Here is a 19,552-nt window from a genome sequence, read left to right on the forward strand (position 1 = left end):
GTAATCCTCCATGTCTTCACCTCCTGAGTGGCTAGGAGTACAGTCATGAGCCACTTGTACCTAACACTTTTTTCTTTTCTGTCAGTCATGGGGCTTGAACTCGGGGCCTGGGTGCTCTCTCTGAGCTTTTCTGCTCAAGGATAGTGTTCTACCACTTTGAGCCACAGCTCAAACTTCTGTTTGTTTGGGGTTTTCTTGGTGGCTAATTGGAGATATGAAGTTCATGGACTTTCTTGCCCAAGCTGGCTTTGAACCACAATCCTCAGATCTTAGCCTCATGAGTAGGTAGGACCACAGGCATGAGCCACTAGCATCCAGCCTATTTTCTTTCAAGAGTTAACTGATAGTCTAGCTGCCTACTACTGTTCTGACTGAAAGCTCTCCTAAGTGGACCAGCTCTGCTTTGCACTCTGCCCTGATGGTTGCCTCAGTTCACACATTGTTGAAGTTTAGCATTAACACTATCTTTGACATTATGACTAATTAGAGCCATTTATATTCTTCCCTGATTGCTCTGTCACCTTGAACAGTACCCACTTCTCTCTTGGTACATTCTTGGGTATATGGCACCAGTGAACAGGGATCAATTGCCACCTGTCAATAACAAGGCTCCAAGTGGAAAATTGGATATGGCCTGGCAATTAACTGGAGAGAACAGAGTCAGTGATGATGACTATGAGCAGCATAATATGGTGGGTTGTGGGTTGGGTTGGTAGTTTTTTTTTCCTTTTTTATGAAAGGAGAGGGTAAAAAGAAGAGTAGAGAGCCACAAAGACCTTGATATGTGTGGGTCCAAATGTTCTATTTTAAGATAGCTAAGGCTATTTTAAAACAGAGGCTATGATCTTTTCTGGGTTATTTTGACCCTCCCCTGCTTCTCTTCTCAAACCCCTTGAAGCTCTGGGATAGTCTTCTAGATCCCAGGCTTACCCTCTCATTCTATTCCCATGGCTGTTAGGGGAGAGGAACGATGTCTCCCTGCCAATTAGACTCCCAAAATAGCATGGCAATTTGATCTATGGATCTGGGGAAATTGTTAAGGATCATGATTGACCTCCCCTCTTCACTGTTGCCCATGCTCCTTGAATAGCAGAAATCAAAACAGTAAGTTCGCCCAATGGAGTTTGATCAGCATCCAGCATAGTCCAGAGAGTGTACGGAAGGAATTAAGGAGCAACTAGGACCCTCTGTATGAAAACTAGAGTTGCCAAAGTCCCCTTCTATATTTCAATATTCCACTTCCCTGTCTCAGCACTTTTTAAACACCCATAGAGCTTCCCAGAATGAGTGGAAAGTTTCAGGTCAGAGAGAGACTCTCCCCATCCCCCACTTTCCATTGTCTAAAATTGTCCTCAGCTGTTCCTCACTTTTTTTTTCTTCCTGATGATGTCAGTCCATCAATGTGTCTCGACCTGTGTTGCCTCAGGAGAACAATGATGGGATGGGGGGGAGTAAGAAAGGCCATATTAGGAATAAGAGGTGGAGCAGTAGGCACAGATAAAGGCTCCAGTCTGGGGAACTCCTAGTCACTCAGGCAGTGGCCCCTCCTTTGGTGCCCTCTTCCAGTTCTCCAGGGCTCACAGGTAAGTCCACCAACAAGCCACTGCTCATGATGGAGGCCATCAAGAAAAAGATGCAGATGCTGAAGTTGGACAAAGAGAATGCTCTTGATCGGGCAGAGCAAGCTGAAGCTGAGCAGAAGCAGGCAGAAGAAAGAAGCAAACAGGTAGGCGGGCATTGGCCTTGGTATTTCTCAGCTCCCGACAAATGAAATTGTAAGATGAGAAAGAGTTTTCACGGGAAAGGCAGTGATTTCTGGTATCAGCTCCTTCTCTGGGTGGGAGTGACTCCACACACTCAATGAAGGCAGAGAACATCAAGGGAATCTAGCTCAAGGACTGCCTCTATAGCCTTGGGAAAGTCAGTGGCCCCTTCTATACCATAGCAGGTCTACTGGATTTAATAGAAACAAATCATGTTTTAGAAGAACCTCCTACTTCTAGAGGGAAAGGTAAGAGTTTATCATACACTATCTCTTTTAAATAGCACCATAGGCATCTGTATCCTTTAATATTTATCATCAACGTGTCTGGGATGCAAACTCTAGATGGTTTGGCCTAGAAATTACAAGGTCACAGGTCAAACTTCAGCATAACTCCTGGAGCAATGGGCTGAAAGTAGCCAGAGAGAAAGTGGAGATGGTAGCATGGAGGCTGGGCTCAGGAGTCTATTATAATCCAACGCTGCATGGTTGTGTGTATATGTCTCTGTGTGTGATTCTCTGGGCCTCTGTAGCTGGAGGATGAGCTAGCAGCCATGCAGAAGAAGCTTAAAGGGACAGAAGATGAGCTGGACAAGTACTCTGAAGCTTTGAAGGATGCCCAGGAGAAGCTGGAGCTAGCAGAAAAGAAGGCAGCTGATGTGAGTATTACAAAGATGGAAGATGAGCTTAATCTATACATATAGATCTCATAATAATGTATGACTACATTCCAAACACATTTTGACATATACTTGTGAGTTCACAGAACATAGGCATGTATGCCCAAATACATTGTTGTATATAAGGGGATGTGTTAGTATAGCTTCATAAAGGCATACACTATACTGTCTTTCTCAAAGACATGTTGGGGCTGTGGTAGAGCACTTTGGCATACATGAGGCCATAGGTTTATCCTCACTATTGGAAAACAAAATGTAGATCCTCATTCTTATCCTATTCAGTTCCCAGCTTCAGGATTTAGTGATCTTTTCTAGGACCTGGACAAAGAGAAGGGACTCCAAGACCATACTATCATGTGTCTCACCTCCTCCCCCTTGCCACATTCTTAGCTTTTGTGTACAGGGGTTGGCATGTAGATATGTGTATTAATAGGGAACGTCTCATATCTCAACTGTCCGACAAAGCCAGCTTGTATTTCACAATGGAAAATGGAGGTCACATTGACCCTGGCCCTATATGGATATATTTATTTTGGCCATTGAGAGCGTCTGCTCTTATGCTACAGAGAAGCCATAAGAAACAGAGTTCATAGGAGGACAGACAGGTCTCTAGAGGGGAACATAATAGGGACTAAAAAGGAATCTTAGGAGTAAAGGTATCACCACCAGAACTTACTCTATGACTTTGTTTGGTTTTGTTTTTTTGCCAGTCCTGGGGCTTGAACTCAGGCCTGAGCACTGTCCCTGCCTTCTTTTTTTTTTTTTTTCTTTTTTTCAATTTCATGGAAGCTTTTATTGCCTCTGTTGGTAAGATGACAGGGATCTTAAGAAACACAGTTGAACTTACAGATATATGCAGGTGATATCCTGGCTTCTTTTTGCTGAAGGCTAGCACTCTGCCACTTGAGCCACAGTGCCATTTCCAGCCTTTTCTATATATGTGGTGCTGAGGAATCAAACCCAGGGCTTCATGTATATGAGACAAGCACTTTACCACTAGGCCATATTTCCGGCCCCTACTCTATGACTTTGGACAAATTAGATTCTATAGGGTTGAATTTTCACATTTCAAAATGAAATAGATTACTTTTTCCACATCATATCATCCTGTAATTACCTGTGTTCCTTCATCTTCACCCTGAAGTTTGATGAAAAGACAAATGAGAGAATATATAGGAGAAAAGTGATGTTGTTTGGTAGTAGTAGAGGTTGAACTCAGGGCTGCTTGCTTGCTAAAGAGACACTCTAGCACTTGACCCATGCTCAGCCTTTAAAACAAACAAACAAACAAAAAAAAGGCCTCACTATGTAGTCAAGGCTGTCCTAGAACTCTTGCAGTCTTCCTGCCTCAGTATCCTAAGTACTATACAAGAATGTACCATCAAGCCTGGCACAGGACAATTGTTTTGAAAAGCACCATAGGACTATTTCTTTCTTAGGGGAGGGATGTTGCAATTAAACTTTCTCACTGAAGCTGTACCCCTGGCCCATAGTAGTCTTAACAATAACAAAAGAACAGAATGTCACTTGTTGATGGAAAGGCAGTCACTTCCTAGAGAACTGAGCTGAGAGAAAATCAGGAGCTTGTATTATTTAAATTACATTTGTTTTTGGAAAATAACTAGAAGGCTAGAGCTTACCATTAACAAATTGTTTCGGAACCTCAGATTCAGTCTCTGCCATTATGAGTTTAGTCTTCCCTTAGTCATTCCACCATTTTCAACAGCTCAAGGAAGTGGTAAGGGTTAACTTATGATGCCAGAGATTAGAAACACAATTGAATAATACACACTATGCACACGAATGGATTTGAAAAATTTTAAGTTATTTAGTCACTGCAAATGACTCTCCCTTCCTAGAAAACTGAAAAACAAGCAAAACAACTACAACTCCACAGGTCTCCCCAAGGGTTTTGAGTAAGTACTTAATGATTTGCTGGAGTTGTCTAGTCTAGGTTTTAGGTATATAACAGGAGGAAATAAATTTTCTTGGAGGAGCACAACATTAGCTTGTGAGAGGTTAGGTTCACAATTCCCTGAAACGATATATAAGGTTAAGGAGGTGTGGTCCAGACATGAGGAAAAAGAGTTTTTTTTAATTTTTTTTTTCTTTTGGCCAGTCCTGGGCCTTGGACTCAGGGCCTGAGCACTGCCCCTGGCTTCTTTTTGCTCAAGGCTAGCACTCTGCCACTTGAGCCACAGCGCCACTTCTGGCCGTTTTCTGTATACATGGTGCTGGGGTATCAAACCTAGCGCTTCATGTATACAAGGCAAGCACTCTTGCCACTAGGCCATACTCCCAGTCAGGAAAAAGAGTTTTATGTGTGATTTTGGAAGAGAGTGACAGAGGCTCTAGACAATATATCAACGTCATTAGAAAGATTGAGGAATTTCCTGGGGGTGAAGGTGAATTGTTCCTGCGTTAAGATGTTTTACACAAACACATTCACATATGTTATCCTCTTAGGTAGAGAATATGTTTAGGTAGAAGATATATGAAAACATGGTGTACCCAGTGTTTAATTGGAAGAAGTTTTCTTGTTTTTATACAGGAAGCCCACTGAAACTCATTCTAATATGTAAACTATTGGTTTAAAGAAACACTTCAGTTAGTCCTTCTTCCTTTTGTTAATTTTTCTAAGTCAGTACCAAAAAATAGGAAAGAACAAGAAATAGGAAAGTAAATTTGTGGGTAAGATGCAAAAATCTGTTAAGCCAGGTTAAAATGAAAGCAAGAAGGTTTCTTTCCTCAACCTATTACTTGTGGAATGAATCCTGCCATTGTCTAGTTTGGCAAGTAAAGACTTATTGAGGGCTGGGAATATGGCCTAGTGGTAGAGTCCTTTCCTCGCATACATGAAGCCCTGGGTTCTATTCCTCAGCACCACATATATAGAAAAAGCTAGAAGTGGCGCTGTGGCTCAAGTGATAGAATGCTAGCCTTGAGCAAAAAGAAGCCAGAGACAATGCTCAGGCCCTGAGTTCAAGCCCCAGGACTGGCAGAAATGAAAGAAGAAAAAATCAAAAGACTTATTGACACACAGTCATGCTCATTCAGTTACTTACTGTCTATTAGCTTTCTCCCTGTGATAGAATTATTGCACCAATTGATCCTGTGATCTACAAAGCCAGAAATACTTTCTGGTCCTTTACAGAAAGCATTTTAAGTGGCTGGGAATATGGCCTAGTGGTAGAGTGCTTGCCTCACATACATGAAGCCCTGGGTTCAATTCCCCAGCACCACATATATAGAAAAAGCCAGAATTGGCGCTATGGCTTAAGACCTAGAGTGCTAGCCTTGAACAAAAAGAAGCCAGGGACAGTTCTCAGGCCCATTTTAACTCTTTCCTCATAGAGCCAAAGAAAGAAAGGTGTTTATAAAAACTGGAGTTGGAGACCCAAGGTGCTGGCACATGCCTGTAATCCTAGCTATTCAGGAGGCTAAGATCTGAGAATTGCAGTTTGAAGCCAGCATGAACAGGAACGTCCATAAGACTCATAAGACTCCCCAATAAACTACTCATTCAATAAAATAAAAAAAAGCCAGAAGTGGCACCCTAGTTCAAATGGTAGAGTGCTAGTCTTGAGCAAAAGAAGCTCAGGGATAGCGCCCAAGCCCAAGAATCAGCAAAAAAAACAACAACAACAACAAAAAACTGGGGAACTGGGGTTGGGCACTGGTGGCTCATGCTTGTAATCCTAGCCACTGACATTGAAGAATGAAATTTGAGGATGGTAGTTCAAAGCCAGCCAGGGCAAAAAAGTCCATGAGACTATTATCTCCAATTAACCACCAGAAAACTGAATGTGGTGCTGTGACTCAACGTGGCAGGGTGCTAGTCTTGAGTGAAAATGATCAGGGATAGTGCCCAGGCCCTGACTTCAAGTCCCATGACTGACAAACAAAACAAAACAAAACATAACTGGGAAGTGTTCAATAATGAGAACAAAATTTAAAATAGAGAGCAAGGGTTATAGTTATCTGTAGCATAATATATGCTTCTTTACGTGGAAGGTGCTGTCCCATACAGAAGTAGTTAACTCAGTTTATATCCTTGAGATTAATAAATAAATAAACAGAGCATATTACCATATAGCCATAAGGGGAAGAGAAGGAGGAAGGGGCCAATAATGGTGGATGTACACAAACAGTTCTGGTTATCTGAGAAGCCCTTCTGAATGCACAGGATTGGCTTGGAGTACTTGAACAATGAAGAGATATGGACACAGCAAAGTCAGTACAAACTTGGTTTGATTGTTGTTTTTGGCCTGAGTTTTATCTAATATTGTTTATCATAACAACATACAAAATAAATTTACAATTTCAACATTTTCCTTTTTATTTGTGCTTATACTGAGGCTTGAATTCAGGGCCCCATGCTCTTACTTGGCTTTTTCCACTAAAGCACATCTTCAGTTGTTTTTTTGCTGGTTAATTGGAGGTAAGAGTCTCATGGACTTTCATGCCTAGGCTAGCTTTAAACTGCGATCTTCATATCTCAGTCTCCTGAATAGCTAGGATTACAGGCATGAGTAGCAATGCCTGGCTCAACCATCTTTAAGTATATAGTCAGTAGCACTAATTATATATTTACATTTTTTTTCCAGTCCTGGGGCTTGAACTCAGGGCATGAACACTGTCCCTGGCTTCTTTTTGCTCAAGGCTAGCACTCTACTACTTGAGCCACAGCGCCACTTCTGGCTTTTTCTACATATGTGGTACTGAGGAATCAAACCCAGGACTTCATGTACATGAGGCAAGCATTCTACCACTCGGACATATTCCCATTTATATTTACATATTTTTTGTACAACCACTTCGGAGGGCCTCTTATTTATTTAGGTACTGGGGATTGAATTTAGGGTCTGGGGCGGAACTTAGGCCTCAAGCTTGCTAGCAGAAGCTTTAAGGAAGAAACAAGGGGATAGAAGGGCGCAATGATTAGGACATGAGAGTCATATCCCCCCCCTTTATTTATTTATTTGCCAGTCCTGGGCCTTGGACTCAGGGCCTGAGCAATGTCCCTGGCTTCTCTTTGCTCAAGGCTAGCACTCTGCCACTTGAGCCACAGCACCACTTCTGGCCATTTTCTATATATGTGGTGCTGGGGAATTGAACCCAGGGCCTCATGTATATGGGGCAAGCACTCTTGCCACTAGGCCATATCTCCGCCCCCCCTCCTTTTTTTAAAGAACAATCATTGAGAGCAATGGAGAGGGGAAGGACATATGCACCTGTTGATACATTGTGTTTTTTGTCAGTAAGAAAATACTAGAACTGGGCCCTTTGCTGCCTATTCATCATGCTCCTAAAGGATATCAGCACTTAGCCTATCTGTATCTCTGGATCAAGAGGAGATTATCTACTAGCCTCTGGAATGCAGTGGTGCTCTCAACACACTTCCTTTGGTTTGTTTAGGATGAAATCTTTGGCTTCTCCAACAGGAGTGCAGGGAGTGCCCCCTGCTGATCAGCACCCAGATGACATTTCACCACTTTTTCAGTCCTCAGACTTCTTGAAGACAAGATGGAAAAATTCTTAGATCACCAGGACAGAGTTTACTGAGAATCAAAAGCCTGACCTTCCTTCCTAATCATTGGGGGTTGTAGGGAACCAAAGTTCATAGCTCAATCTATTGAGCAAATTATTGTCTGTCCATGCTATTTTTTTTTCTGATTAGTCTCATTCCTCAAAGAAAAATCCAGGGATAAGAAGAGATTCTCTGGAGACAGCATATTCAGAACCAGAACCACAAATAGAAAAATATGTGTCTTGTTAACCCTCTTTACAGTTCAATTCCACGGTATTTTCCAGGTACTCTTACCTTACGATTGCACAAGGATATGGTAGCAGGTATCTGTAATAAGTAATTTTCTCTGATCAAATAGGGCATAAGATATCTTCCTCATCTACAAAAGGTACTTTAAGGGCTGGGAATATGGCCTAGTGGCAGGAGTGCTTGCCTCATATACATGCCCAGCCCTGGGTTTGATTCCTCAGCACCATATATATAAAAAAGGTCCGAAGTGGCACTGTGGCTCAAGTGGCAGAGTGCTAGCCTTGAGCAAAAAGAAGCCAGGGACAGTGCTCAGGCCCTGAGTCTAAGCCCCAGGACTGGCAAAAAAAAAAAAAAAAAAAAGGTATTTTAAGTGATTATTAAATTACTAAGATTTGAAGGGCCTGACCATTTAGCTAATGGTGTATATGACTTTCAAAATAACTGGGGAAACGGGCTGGGAATATGGCCTAGTGGCAAAGCGCTCACCTCGTATACATGAAGCCCTGGGTTCGATTCCCCAGCACCACATATACAGAAAATGGCCAGAAGTGGCGCTGTGGCTCAAGTGGTAGAGTGCTAGCCTTGAGCAAAAAGAAGCCAGGGACAGTGCTCAGGCCCTGAGTCCAAGGCCCAGGACTGGCAACAAAAAACAAAACAAAACAAAAAAATAACTGGGGAAAGGGCTGAAGGTGTGGCTCAAGTGAGAGAGCACTTTCCTAGCAAGTGTACAACTTTGAATTCAAACACCAGTACTACAAAAAAACAAAGGCTGATTGGTATTTAAAGTTGTTTTAAAATTGAGATGGATTTGTTATGTGTGTAACCTAGGCTGACTTTGAACTTGGGGTCTGACTGCTTCTACATTCCGTGAATGCTGGAATTACAGGTACAGAGCAATAGTGGTATTCTAAATAGAACACCTAAGTTCATAACTGATGCTAAACAGAACTTGGCTAACTTCCCCATCTGTTCTACTTCAATAATTCCTTCCATTGACTTTCTGGGGAGGAAAGGAGAACCTACCAGAGTCGATTTTTGGAAAGGAGGCCGGAGTGAGGCTCTTTGGGAGATGATGCCCAGAAAAGATTTTTAAGACTTTTATTAGAACCTGGCTTGGGAGTCTGTCACAGGGTGGGTGGAAGCCGAAACTTGTAGGATGTTCACACTGTCCCAGCGGGTAGGTAAAGTAGTGACCGGCGGCCACTGTGGGAGTGTAAGGGCAACACCAGGCTTGTAAATGGGCCAACCATTGTGGGCCGCAGGCCTGGCGGGAGAGGGTAGACAACTAAGTGCCTCCCAGTTTCCATGGTAACCCATCCTTTTCCCTCCTTCCCTCCCCTCCCCTCCCCCCCCCCCCCCCCCCCCCCCCCCCCGCTCTCATCTCCACCTTCCCTCTTTTACTGGCCCTCGGAAAGGTCGGCGGGGAGTGGTCGCCCAGGGCAACTGGGAGGTCCCGCCCTTCTCGCGGCTATGTCCCTCCAGTGGACTGCCTTCCCGCCCGCTCGGCAGTAGGAGGGCGTGGCGATGGTGGCGTCACATCCGGGAGGGTGAGTGAGTTCCGGTATTTCAGGGCGGAGCAGGCGGAAGTAGGGGCGAGAAGCGGCTGCAACGCCGAGCGGAGGAGGCAGGAACCTGAGACCGAGCAGCAGCTGGGTGGGGACCATGGCCGGGATGAACACCATCGAAGCGGTGAAGCGCAAGATTCAGGTTCTGCAGCAGCAGGCAGATGATGCAGAGGAGAGGGCCGAGCGCCTCCAGCGGGAAGTGGAGGGAGAAAGGCGGGCCCGGGAACAGGTATGGAGAAGGCGAGGCGCTTGAGGAGGGACCCGCGCTGGACAGCCTGGACCCCGAGTTGGAGTCCCTTTTGCTGTAGAGCATTCTCATGGGCTCCTTGGAGGCCCAGAGATGAAGTCGGAGTTCAAGAAGACGGGTGGGACTCCTTTGGGGTGGGACAGGGTTCGGACGAGAGAGAAACTAGGTGCTTTGGTGAGCGGACTTGACCTTCGAAGTCTCTGAGCCTCGCTGGGTTTTCCTGTTCTTTTTCTCCCGGCTCATTCATTCTGTCCTGGAGAGAGCCGGGCGCGGTCAGGGGGAGGGGTTCAGTGGCCTTCCCTCCCCCACTTCCCTTGAGGAGTGGGGGCCCTTTGCTGTCGTTTGAGGTTTCCGGTCCGAGGGGTTAGAGTGGGTCTCTGGTCTGGGAGGGGCTGAGCCTAACCTCCAGTGGAAGGGTGAGGCCTGGGGCGTGGGGACCGCCGGAAAACCCCGGGCCTGGCCTGCTGGCAGCTTTTCCGCTCCCTCCTCCTGCTCAGGAAATGAGGCAGCAGTCGACTGAGAGGAAGCGCGGTGCCCTCCCTCTCTGGTGGAGCTTGCGGCCGCAGCACCGCCTCTCATCCTCCGGCCTGGGGCCCTTTCCTCTTAATGGGGAGCTCTTGTAACTGGTACACAGACATTCCACCGACGTGAAGCAGGAGGGAGGTACACAATTGTAGGAGCCCGCAGACATGCCTGGCCTTACTAACATGATGACCTGGAAGGCAGGAACTTTTTTGTCAGTCTCAAGTGTGATCACTGCAAGTTTAAGTAGTTAGAATAGTTCTCCTAAGCAGAGCTGATAAGGGGAGTGTATGCCAGAGAATCCAGTCCCACACTAACTAATCTCAAAGTTTCAGATTGACTTGGGCACCTTGTGGGAAAATGGTGGCTTGTGTGTTTTCACGTTTAGTATTTGTTCAGCTGAAAGATGTAACGAAATATCGATGGAATGCAAGATTATTAAGATTTCTTAAAGCCATCTTTGGCTTAGAAGTGGTTGGTCCTCCCAAGATCTAGGGTGTAATTTAGTGGGGAGAAGTGAGCTCTTGCGTTGAAGCTTTGGTTTTAAAGGGTCTTGAGCTTAAAGTAACTTGCCAAAATTTGAAGATCTGATGAAAACGCTTGTGGTTTATTGATGTTCTTTACTGTCCCCCTTCACCCCCTTTTTGCTGTTTCTCTGGGCTCTTCTGACAATAAGTACAGATGATTAGAATACTTATATTTATAACAGTGTGGGTATACTGTGTGTACTGGAGCTTGTCTGGGGTGTATTTTTCTTCTGTTTAGTATGCCAGCAATTTTTAATTGTCAGTCCAAGTAATTTGGATTGGCTGGTTGACTCTGAATGGCTAATGACACTTTTTCATCTTCTTTGTCCTGGAGAGGGAAAGTATGGTGGGAGAAATTGGCCATGTGTTAGTTTGCAGAATCTTAAGGCTTATCATTTATTTTAATTTTTTTATCTTTATTATCTTCAAGTAGTTGTACAAGAGAGTTTCAATTTAACATGCCCATGTATGCGTACAATTGATTAGATCAGAGCCAACTTTTCCATCATTTTTCCTCCTCCCGGTCTCATTTAAATATGGGCATCCTAGAAGTAGTTGTAGGGTAAATGGTATGGGTGTGTGTCCATTTGGTATCTGGTAATTTGTTTCCATTTGGTATCTGGTAATTTTCCTTGAATGAAAATTGGCTTTGGTGACTAGGGTTGTAGACAACAGGAGGCATTTTCCACATTTCTTAAACTACTTAAACTACCCTCATTCTTATTGAGCTGAAGTCTAGTGAGGAAGTCTTCAGAATGGGGAAGTAGAGCTGTAGTTAAATATTGATGAAACTAGTATTTTCTATACTAACTGAAACAGCCTAATCTCTTGACGTTCTGCTCTGGTGGACTTTGAACCCCTACTGAGGAGGAGGCACCTGTGTGTGGGCAAGTGCTTGGTCTACCTGTTATTCTCTTAGGGCATTTTGGAATGTGGATTTTGTGGCCTCCTCCCTCCTTTAAAGCTGGAAACTCAGCACTCCCTGATGGTATCTGCTATTACTAGGACTGTCATTATTATTTTTCTGGTTACTTTGTATGAACATCCAAGCTGCCCTAGTTGCTAAACTGGATGAGACTAAAGCTGAGCCACTACAGTTTTTTGAGATCAGTCTTTTCTGTTCTAGGCCTGGAGATTGGTATTTTATAATGCAATACCTTGTCAAATCCACTGTCATTTTTGAGTTGTGTTGTACTTGTATTGGGAGGATTTTGTTGTTGTTGTTGTGACTGTGGACTGACTCCAGAGGCCTTTTGGATAGTAAGCAAACACTCTACCAACTCTTTTTTTTTTTGCCAATGCTGGGCCTGGGCACTGTCTCTTAGCTTTTTTTGCTCAAGACTAGCACTCTGCCACTTGAGCCACAGCTCCACTTCAAGTTTTCTGGTGGTTAATCGGAAGTAATAGTCTCATGGACTTTCCTGCCTGGTCTGGCTTTGAACCAGAATCCTCAGATCTCAGCCTCCTGAGTAGTTAGAATTACAGGTATGAGCCAGTGGTGCCTGGCTATACCAACTCCTGTTGCACCACCCTCAGCCTCATTCTTCTGACTTAACTTAGGTGACACTATATAATTTAATTACAGTTTTTAACCTTATCTGTTTTTTGGTGGTAGTAAGAATGTATGATAGAAAATTTGTCATACTAGCCTTTGTTTCCTCCCTCCCTTCCTTCCTCCATCTTTCTTTGCCTTCTTTTCTTTGCTTATTTAGGTGTGATTTCACTATATTGTCCAGGCTGGTCTTGTTCAAATCCTGGGTTCCATTGATTCTTCTGCCTTAGCCTCCCTAATAGCTGAGACTACAGGTATAGACTGCTGTGCCAGGCTCAGTATGCTTATAACTTTTTAAAAAAATAAATTTCACCTTTTAAAATACTTTTTCTCCCTAACTTCCCCCAGTATTTTTTAACCTGGTCTAAAAGCTTAGGGCTACTATTGAGGGAGGGAGTAGGCTTTGAATAGTTTTGATTTTGGCCTTAATCCCAAATTCATAGTCTTTGGAGGGGATTCAGATATCTGACTATTGTGTGGTTCTTTCCTATTTATGGGATCTGGTGGACCAACCTCTCTTTGGTTTCAATTTGCTTTTCTGCTGCTTACCTTTCTTTGCCCCCCATACAAGAGCACACACTCATAGGGGAGAGGCAAATAGCACTTTGCTCTGAGTGCTTCTGCTTAGACTCCACCTTTGTTTACTCTGGAGCTGGCAGATAACTCTACTGCCTTCCTTCCAACTTACCACCCCTTTGGTAAAATATACATTCTCAAGGACACAGTGTCTAGCTATCTAGGTGGGTGCATATTTTAACACAGTGAGTGATACCAGTCTTTTAGTCACTGAGCTAACAGCCTAACTTTTTTAGTACTCTGTTTTCTGTGAATTCCATCTGTAGTTTTTAGTCTAAAAAGAGAAACCCCAGTGTGGCAGAATGCCAGATTTAGGTGAAATCCCTTCTGTCCTTGGCCCTGTTCTGCCTCTGAGTACCAGTGCCCTGTCAGTTTCTTCCCTTACAGGGTGTGGTGTGCTACTCTATTAGGAGTGGAGGATGGTAGCATTTAAACAAAACTCATTTCATAGCTTAAGCTGCTGTCAGCCATCTTCTAATGTGACCAAATTGCTAGTACATTCTCCTCCTACAGCTACCCTGGGATCTTTGCCTCCTGGGCAGTGGAGAATACTATTATTACCTGAAGGAAAGACCCTCCCACTGTGTCCTTCAAGCTGGGCAGCAGTGAGGGTGAGATGGGCATGCTAAAACCTAGGACAACTATAAAAGCTTCAAGCTTAATGTTTTCTCAGGCCAGGTTAATATGCAAAATAGCCTTGAATCTTACTGCTTCATTGATCTGAAAGGTATGGGCATTGTACTTAAAGACCTAAGAAAAGTCAGATTGTCTTCTTCCTTATTCTTTGAAACAGAATGTCAGATCTTGATTCTGCAGGCTTTTGTTTCTTTGTAAAGAGAACAAATCTTCTGTGAGAAGACAAAAAAATGTTGTGGTCCTCTACTCTTAACCCTTTCCCAGCTTTCTGAAGCTTTTGCAGGAGCTCTCATCTTGGGCTCTACTTTTGCTACAGGCCTGTTCATATGCTTATGAACTTTCCAGGACACCAAGATATTTTTTCTCATCCTCCCTGTTCAGCCTTCCTAAGAATTCTATTGTAAATGTTGATTTGTAGGAGAAAGTGCTGGAGCCAGCTTGTTGTCATGGAAACTACACCCTGCTCCCATAGCTTGATATTTTCTCCATTTTGGGTAACTACTGAGCTGGATGAAGACTTGTGAGCGTTTTCCAAATCTAGTTGGAATCTATTTTTAAAGTCTCACTTTGGTATCTGAAAGTAGGTAATCTTTGTATTCTACTACCAATGTTTCACAGTTTCTACCTCATAACTTGCTGTTGACTGGTGGCCTTGTTGGGTTTGTGAGGGGAAATCTGTGTTGTCCTAGGGGACATCTGTTTTCCTGGAAGAGACAGAACTAGAGAATACTTGTCCTTGTGGTGTTTTGAATAGTATAGTTAGATATAGAAATGGTTTCTTAGTAATTTCAGCTTATGTGGACCTCTCAGTTTTTTTGTTGTTGTTTTTTTTTTTCTGTAGCCTGGTCCTAAGATTGTAGTTTCCCTTCCTAAGCCCTTGATCCTTCTATGTTTGTTTGTGGAAATTTTTGTTCCAATCAATCAGGATTGGAACAAGAGTCTTTTGGGCTATATTTCTCCCCATAGGGCTGGTGGCCCAGATTTCTATAGCTGCTACCACCTGTCTGCTGGGAGGAAATCAGGGTAATAGAATTCAGGCACAATCTGGACTGTAGAGAAGAGATCATGTTTACCAGGTACTTGGATAAGCATCTGAGCTGGATAGTTTGCAAGGCAGATTAAATTCTTGTATCATTAAGGCAGTCATAGGAAGGCCTTTTTCTTTTCTTTTCATTAAGAAGTAAGAGAGGGTCCTGCTATGTCCCAGGTAAGTTTTGTAATCTTGCTTCAGCCTCCAGAGCAGTGGAATTACAGGGGTGTGCCATTATGCCCAGTGGAAGGATTCTACAATTAAAATATATGTACAGTGCAAGCTATCTCCTTTCCTGGTTTCGCATTCCACTGACCAACCATGGGTTTACTTGGACTTGGGATTATATTTTGTCATGGAAGGAGCCCATGAGAAGATTGTCAAGTTGTATTGAAGGGTAATGCTAAAGAGGCAACCAGAGGAATAGAAGAGACAATTCAGAAATTGGGAGAAATAGTGTTAGGAATTATGGGAATATTCTGTTGGTTTTTTTGTTTGTAATTTCATCAAAATGGTTAATTTTAGCTAGAAACAACTCTTTGTCTAAAGAAGGAAGAGAAACAAGGTGAGTAAGGAATACATTTGACAAAGCTAGGAATTTTGTTCAGTCTGGAAATCTGTTCTGGAATATATTCCTTTAATTAGCTTATCTCCACCACCACCCCCAATATATTTTAGAACAAAGTGAAGGGATGATTAATAACTTCAGTCAAGCAGCAAGTTAGTAGAATATATGATTCCCTCTTGAAAGAAACCTTGTTTATTTGTTTTCTACTTTTTTTTGGCCAGTCCTGGGCCTTGGACTCAGGGCCTGAGCACTGTCCCTGGCTTCTTCCCGCTCAAGGCTAGCACTCTGCCACTTGAGCCACAGCGCCGCTTCTGGCCATTTTCTGTATATGTGGTGCTGGGGAATCGAACCTAGGGCCTCGTGTATCCGAGGCAGGCACTTTTGCCACTAGGCTATATCCCCAGCCCCTATTTGTTTTCTACTTTGTAATACACACCCAGGGGCTGGGAATGTGGCTTAGTGGTAGAGTGCTTGCCTAGCATGCACGAAGCCCTGGGTTCAATTCCTCAGTACCACGTAAACAGAAAAAGCTGCAAGTGGAACTAACTGTGCCTCAAGTGGTAGAGCTCTAGCCTTGAGCACGGAGAGGCTCAAGGACAGAACCCAGGTCCTGAGTTCAAGCCCCAGAACCAGTAAAATAAATACATAGATACAATAAATAAAACACACCTAGCCAGGCAGAAAGAACGTTTCTCTGGCTGCCCTCCCCCCCCCTTTTCCAGTCCTAGGGCTTGAACTCAGTGCCTGAGCACTGTTCCTGGCTTGTTTTTGCTCAAGGCAAGCACTCTACCACTTCTACCACTTGAGCCATAGTGCCACTTCTGGCTTTTTCTAAATATGTGGTGCTGAGGAATCAAACTCGGGGCTTCTTTATTCCCAGGCCCTCTGTCTGCCTTTTCTGACCACTGTGTGTTTAGGAGTTTAGGCTGGGTCAAAATGGGGTGCTGTCACTGGTTTAGGCAAGGAATTAAGTACTAAAACACTCATGGAACATTGAGTTTACTGATGGGGAAGGGACAGTACATATGTATGTATATATAATTGTATCTGTTGGATCTTCTAATGTTTGACTTAAGACAGCTTTTGCTAGACTCCAGCCTCTTCGCTCCAGTAGTTACCTCTAGTCTTTAATGTCAGTTGCCTGTTATTTTCACCATGTTTCTACATCCCTTTTCCATTCTTTCCTTCAAACATAGGCTGAGGCTGAGGTGGCCTCCTTGAACCGCAGGATCCAGCTGGTTGAAGAGGAGCTGGACCGAGCTCAGGAACGTTTGGCTACTGCCCTGCAAAAGCTAGAAGAAGCAGAAAAGGCTGCTGATGAGAGTGAGAGGTATGGAAGGAAGCTTCAGGGGGTGTGAATTTTTTGTTTTGTTTTGTCTGTCATGAGGCTTGAACTCAGGGCTTGGGCACTATCCCTGAGCTCTTATTGCTCAAGGCTAGTTAGTACTCTACTTCTTTGAGCCACAGCACTACTTCCAGTTTTCTGATAGTGTTTTTTTTTTTTTTTGCCAGTCCTGGGCCTTGGACTCAGGGTCTGAGCACTGTCCCTGGCTTCTTTTTGCTCAAGGCTAGCACTCTACCACTTGAGCCACAGCGTCACTTCTCACTTTTTCTGTATATGCGGTGCTGAGGAATCGAACCCATGGCTTCATGTATACAAGGCGAGCAGTGAGGTAAAGAAGAGAGGATGGGGCTGGGGATATAGCCTAGTGGCAAGAGTGCCTGCCTCGGATACACGAGGCCCTAGGTTCGATTCCCCAGCACCACATATACAGAAAACGGCCAGAAGCGGTGCTGTGGCTCAAGTGGCAAGAGTGCTAGCCTTGAGCGGGAAGAAGCCAGGGACAGTGCTCAGGCCCTGAGTTCAAGGCCCAGGACTGGCCAAAAAAAAAAAAAAAAAGAAGAGAGGATGCTTGGATTCCACTTTAGTTCAGTTAGAATCAGTTGCAAACTGAACCTGAACACTGATGTTTGATAGCCTCAGCCTAGGCTTTTTCCCACTTGTTTCAGTGTTCCACTTCCAGCTTTTTGCTGGTTAATTGGAGGTAAGAGTCTCATAGACGGTCCTGCCCTGGCTGGTTTTGAACTGCGATCCTCAGATCTTAGTCTCCTGAGTAACTAAGATTATAAGTTTGGTCTACCTTCACCCAGCTATTTAATTTATTAATAAACATGTATTACAAAATTTTAGAAGAAAATTTTAGATAAAATAGCTAAACTAAGGTACAGAAGTGGTGTATGGCGTTTCTGTTTGTGTTGCAAACAGTAATGGACTTTAAAAAGCACCTTTTTCTGGTGGTATTAGGATTTAAACTTAGGGCTTGCATGCTTGGCTGGCATTTACCACTTAAGCCATGCCTCCAGCCCTGCTTTTATTGATAAACTCCTCAGAATCACTGCTACATTCATTCTGTTTTTGGCAGAGGTATGAAAGTTATTGAAAACCGAGCACTAAAAGATGAAGAAAAAATGGAACTTCAGGAAATCCAACTCAAAGAAGCTAAACACATTGCAGAAGAGGCAGATAGGAAGTATGAAGAGGTAAGCACGTCACTTTCTGTTTGCTCTCTTCTGTGGCATTGGGTTTTTGCAAAGATTCATAAAGGAAATGGCTCCTTTGTTTCCTTAAAGCTGTACCTGAATCTTATCTGTAGGTGGCTCGTAAGTTGGTGATTATTGAAGGAGACTTGGAGCGCACAGAGGAACGAGCTGAGCTGGCTGAGTCGTGAGTATTTTGCTTCATAGATACCATTCTGTCCCTTCCCCTTTTGCTTGGGCACTAATATGAAAAACTAGCATTCCTTCAACCTTGTTAAACAGGGCCTTGGGGATGGGAATTATCTGTAGTACCTTTTCAGACTCTTAAGAATGGTTTTGGACTTATTTTCTCTCTTTAACTTGACAAGTGACAGGTAACAAGTGAGGCTTATTTCTTCCTGGGAAGGTTTACAAATTAAAGAGTGATAGATGGTGAACTGTTCCCTTGGAAGACCCTACTGGGTCCTTCTATCCGGAGCCTCTTTCTCCTTGAGACATTGAAGTGTCTATATACTGACTTAAGAGTTGATTTCTGTTTTTGTCGCTTTGCCAGTCTGCTACAGAATTTTACATCAGGGGCAGCTATTAACTGCACCCCTTTTTGATACCTTATTGGCCTTGTATAACAAAGTCGGTTGATGCATCTATGTTTGTACTTTCCTTGCATTTTCCTCTTCTACACATGGCATATCATGACCATGGTCATGTTTTTTGTTTTGTAATTTTTTTCCCCTCATTTTGCTACTTGTTTTCTTGCTGTGTTCCTTTTTGACCTTTCTCCCTCCCCACAACCTGGCTTGTGCCATTCCCGTGACTATCACTAACAGCCGTTGCCGAGAGATGGATGAGCAGATCAGACTGATGGACCAGAACCTGAAGTGTCTGAGTGCTGCTGAAGAAAAGGTACTAACCATTAAACCCACAGATAGTTACATGTATGGTGTGGTTTTGTTTGTTTTTTGTTTTTGTTTTGCAGCTGCCTCCCCTCCACCGGTTGACTTGTTGAGTGCTTTGCCATCTCCTCATGGAATGCTCCATTCTTTCTACTTGGCACCTTTCATCTCTTTTTTCCCCTAATTGCTTTACTGCCTCCCCACAGGGTCTTTCCTTTCTTTGGGTGATTTGGGGGACTGTTTGGGTTGGGCATCTGTTCCCACATCCATCCCAAGTAGCAGTTATAACTTGTTCCTGGTAATTTCTTTCATGTAGTCTTTCTTTATTAATAGCCAAACATTTTGAGTCCTAGAGGGTCCAGCTTCTGACATGTTTCTTAGCAGAGGGAGGAGGGTTGATGCTTGCTCAGGTTACCCAAGAACTTCTTTTCCCCGATATGTCTTTCAACTCTCTCTACATATAGGTTCAATTCATGTCTGTGTGTCTCTCTCCCTTTTTTTTTTATTCTCTTCCTCTTCTCCTATCCTCTCCTGCGGTATTTAAAATATTCACAGTAAGTGTTCTGAGCTGGAGGAGGAGCTGAAGAATGTCACCAACAACCTCAAGTCTCTTGAGGCTCAGGCGGAGAAGGTAGGGGCTGGTTTGTGACAGTGACAGGCTTTGGGGCCTGGGCCCA

General features: G+C 43.7%; 1 protein-coding gene across 14 annotated transcripts in view; it reads left to right on the forward strand.

Moving 5' to 3' along the window:
* The first annotated feature begins 1,547 nt into the window (after positions 1 to 1,547).
* Positions 1,548 to 19,552, forward strand: part of Tpm3 (tropomyosin 3) — a 33,584-nt gene continuing 15,579 nt past the window's right edge. For 2 of the 14 annotated variants that reach the window (XM_048358089.1, XM_048358080.1), the window contains exons 1-6: positions 1,548 to 1,726; positions 2,296 to 2,421; positions 16,641 to 16,774; positions 17,868 to 17,985; positions 18,099 to 18,169; positions 19,431 to 19,506. In XM_048358089.1, the coding sequence (XP_048214046.1) occupies positions 1,610 to 1,726; positions 2,296 to 2,421; positions 16,641 to 16,774; positions 17,868 to 17,985; positions 18,099 to 18,169; positions 19,431 to 19,506 (642 nt within the window). In that variant the 5' untranslated portion in view covers positions 1,548 to 1,609. Of the gene's footprint in view, positions 1,727 to 2,295; positions 2,422 to 9,697; positions 10,016 to 16,640; positions 16,775 to 17,867; positions 17,986 to 18,098; positions 18,170 to 18,809; positions 18,886 to 19,430; positions 19,507 to 19,552 lie in introns of those variants that run through there. The other 12 variants (XM_048358085.1, XM_048358084.1, XM_048358087.1 and 9 more) reach the window with 8 other exon arrangements.

Source organism: Perognathus longimembris, chromosome 11, assembly GCF_023159225.1.
Source record: "Perognathus longimembris pacificus isolate PPM17 chromosome 11, ASM2315922v1, whole genome shotgun sequence".
NCBI lineage: Eukaryota > Metazoa > Chordata > Mammalia > Rodentia > Heteromyidae > Perognathus > Perognathus longimembris.